General features: G+C 39.8%; 1 protein-coding gene across 1 annotated transcript; it reads right to left on the reverse strand.

Annotated features, from left to right (window-relative positions):
* On the reverse strand, window positions 1-1,644 carry LOC311236101 (hemoglobin subunit alpha-like). Its single transcript, XM_084323707.1, has 3 exons — window positions 1,483-1,644; window positions 628-835; window positions 1-243 (listed from the first exon to the last, which is right to left on the reverse strand). The coding sequence occupies exons 1-3, from the start codon at window positions 1,575-1,577 to the stop codon at window positions 115-117; spliced, it is 432 nt and encodes a 143-aa protein (XP_084179833.1). The 5' UTR covers window positions 1,578-1,644; the 3' UTR covers window positions 1-114.
* Between the last annotated feature and the right edge of the window lie 316 nt (window positions 1,645-1,960).

Consider the following 1,960-nt stretch of genomic DNA (forward strand, 5'->3'; position numbering starts at 1 on the left):
CACCTTGTAATTGTTTTATTCATCATGGTTATCTTGGCCTATGAGGTACATTGGCATCATGAGTATTAGCATTAGCTGCTGGAGGTACAAGGCTCGGGCTCCCCCTCGTGGCTCTTAGCGGTACTTCTCAGAGAGCGCGCGGGCCACGTTGGCCAGGAACTTGTCGACGGACACGTGCACCTCGGGGGTGAAGTCCTTGGGGAACTGGATGGCGATGGCCACGAGCAGGGTGTGGGCCAGGATCTGTGACGGACAACATAGAATATAATGTCATTATTTGTTAATTAAAAAATAAAAAAAATAAAAAATTATTAAATCATACAAATCAAGAAATAATCTAAATTATAATAAATAAATAAATATAAATACTAAGAAATGCCCTCCCCTCCCACCAAATACAATACAAAATATATAGACAGTTTTTTTTTATATGATTGGTGTATTATGTAAAACATAAATAAATAACAAGAACTCTTGAATATATAATGTCATTAAACCAAATGGGTGATATTTCTATTGGTGGAAATCTTTATATATATATAATTATATATAACAAAACAAAAAAAATGATAAATGAAATCATGAAATGCACCGGCGTTAGGGGGGTTAGGGTCCCGGGGCTCTCACCTTGAAGTTGTTGGGGTCCACCCTCAGCTGGAAGGCGTGCAGCTCGCTGTGTTCGGTGAAGGCGCCCAGGATGTCGTCGATGTGGTTCACGGCCTCCTCCACGCCGCCCATCACGGTCTGCCCGTGCTTCTTCAGCTCGGCGGAGTTCACGCTCAGGTCCTTCCAGTGGGTGAAGTAGATCTTAGTCTGGGGGTAGACGTGGAACATCCTGTGGGAAGAAAGGTGGAGGAGAAGGTTATTATTCTGATATACAGTTAAGAATGAGTCGTTCGCTTTTGGTTTGAAAATGGTTTAATGGGGTCTTAATTTTGTTAAGAATATAGGACAGGCATATAAGCATTATGCTTCAGTCTGTACCTTTTCAGTCACTGTAAAATCAAATATTGTTAAATGATGGTGTATAGTATATGTGATGACTGAATAAACTACTACTTATTTCGGAGCCTATATGTGATGTGGGGCATATTCACATAGCCTATACATTCTTGAAGAGTTTGTATAATAATAGAAATACACGTTTGCCCACATTACGAAAATAAACATTTTATAGGGCAATTGCAATTCGAAAAACTCAAATGGCCAGTGATAGACCATTGTATAAAACGAATAATTTTAAACTCGATACTTAAAATACTTAAAATCTGTATTTAAACTCGAAATTACACTGAGCCCTCATTTTCAGTGTCGTCGAGTATTACATTAAAAAAGACTAAATTAAAATTATAATATATAATTATACTATTAATAATATTAATGACAATAATAATACTAATAATACGGATAATACTACTAATAAATACAACGTTAACATATGGGTTATTAATTATTATTACACAAATAAATAAGTGCGGTTACCTGTTGAGGGCGTCCGCGCCGAGGGCATCCTTAGACTTGGCGATCTTGCCCCAGAAGGCCTTCACGGTCGCCTTGTCCTTTGCTGTCAGACTCATGTTGACGATGTAGTTCTCACGGCGTTATGCGTTATTAACGGTGTGCGGTTAAGAGGTGAGTGGCTCCTAAACAGCTGAGAAGCGGCTTAAATGGAGTTGGCTGAAGGGGGCACACCCATCGAACGGATGCCAAAACACATCCACTGGCACGTTCTGATTACATGGGTGGGTGGGTGCCTGGCGACAAGATAAAGATGATGCTGCCGTGACGCCATGGTGATGATGATGATGGCGCATATTACTTAGTGGTGCCTGTCAACAAGATAAAAACATATTTGCTGCAGCTGTGACACCAATTATAATATAAGTGATATGTTAAGTTGTGTTCTTCCACCTTGCTCCAAGGTTTAATGGATTTCTCCACACAGGCATCTGAGCATATA

Source organism: Notolepis coatsorum (genome assembly GCF_963971535.1).
Source record: "Notolepis coatsorum genome assembly, chromosome: 10".
Classification (NCBI taxonomy): Eukaryota; Metazoa; Chordata; class Actinopteri; order Aulopiformes; family Paralepididae; genus Notolepis; species Notolepis coatsorum.

Excerpts from the sequence above, each read along its gene's own strand:
- LOC311236101 (XM_084323707.1), bottom strand. The coding sequence starts at position 1,577 with ATGAGTCTGACAGCAAAGGACAAGGCGACCGTGAAGGCCTTCTGGGGC. Across the intron at positions 836-1,482 it reads GGCGCGGACGCCCTCAACAG|GATGTTCCACGTCTACCCCC; the intron begins GTAACCGCACTT and ends TTCTTCCCACAG. Across the intron at positions 244-627 it reads TGGACCCCAACAACTTCAAG|ATCCTGGCCCACACCCTGCT; the intron begins GTGAGAGCCCCG and ends TGTCCGTCACAG.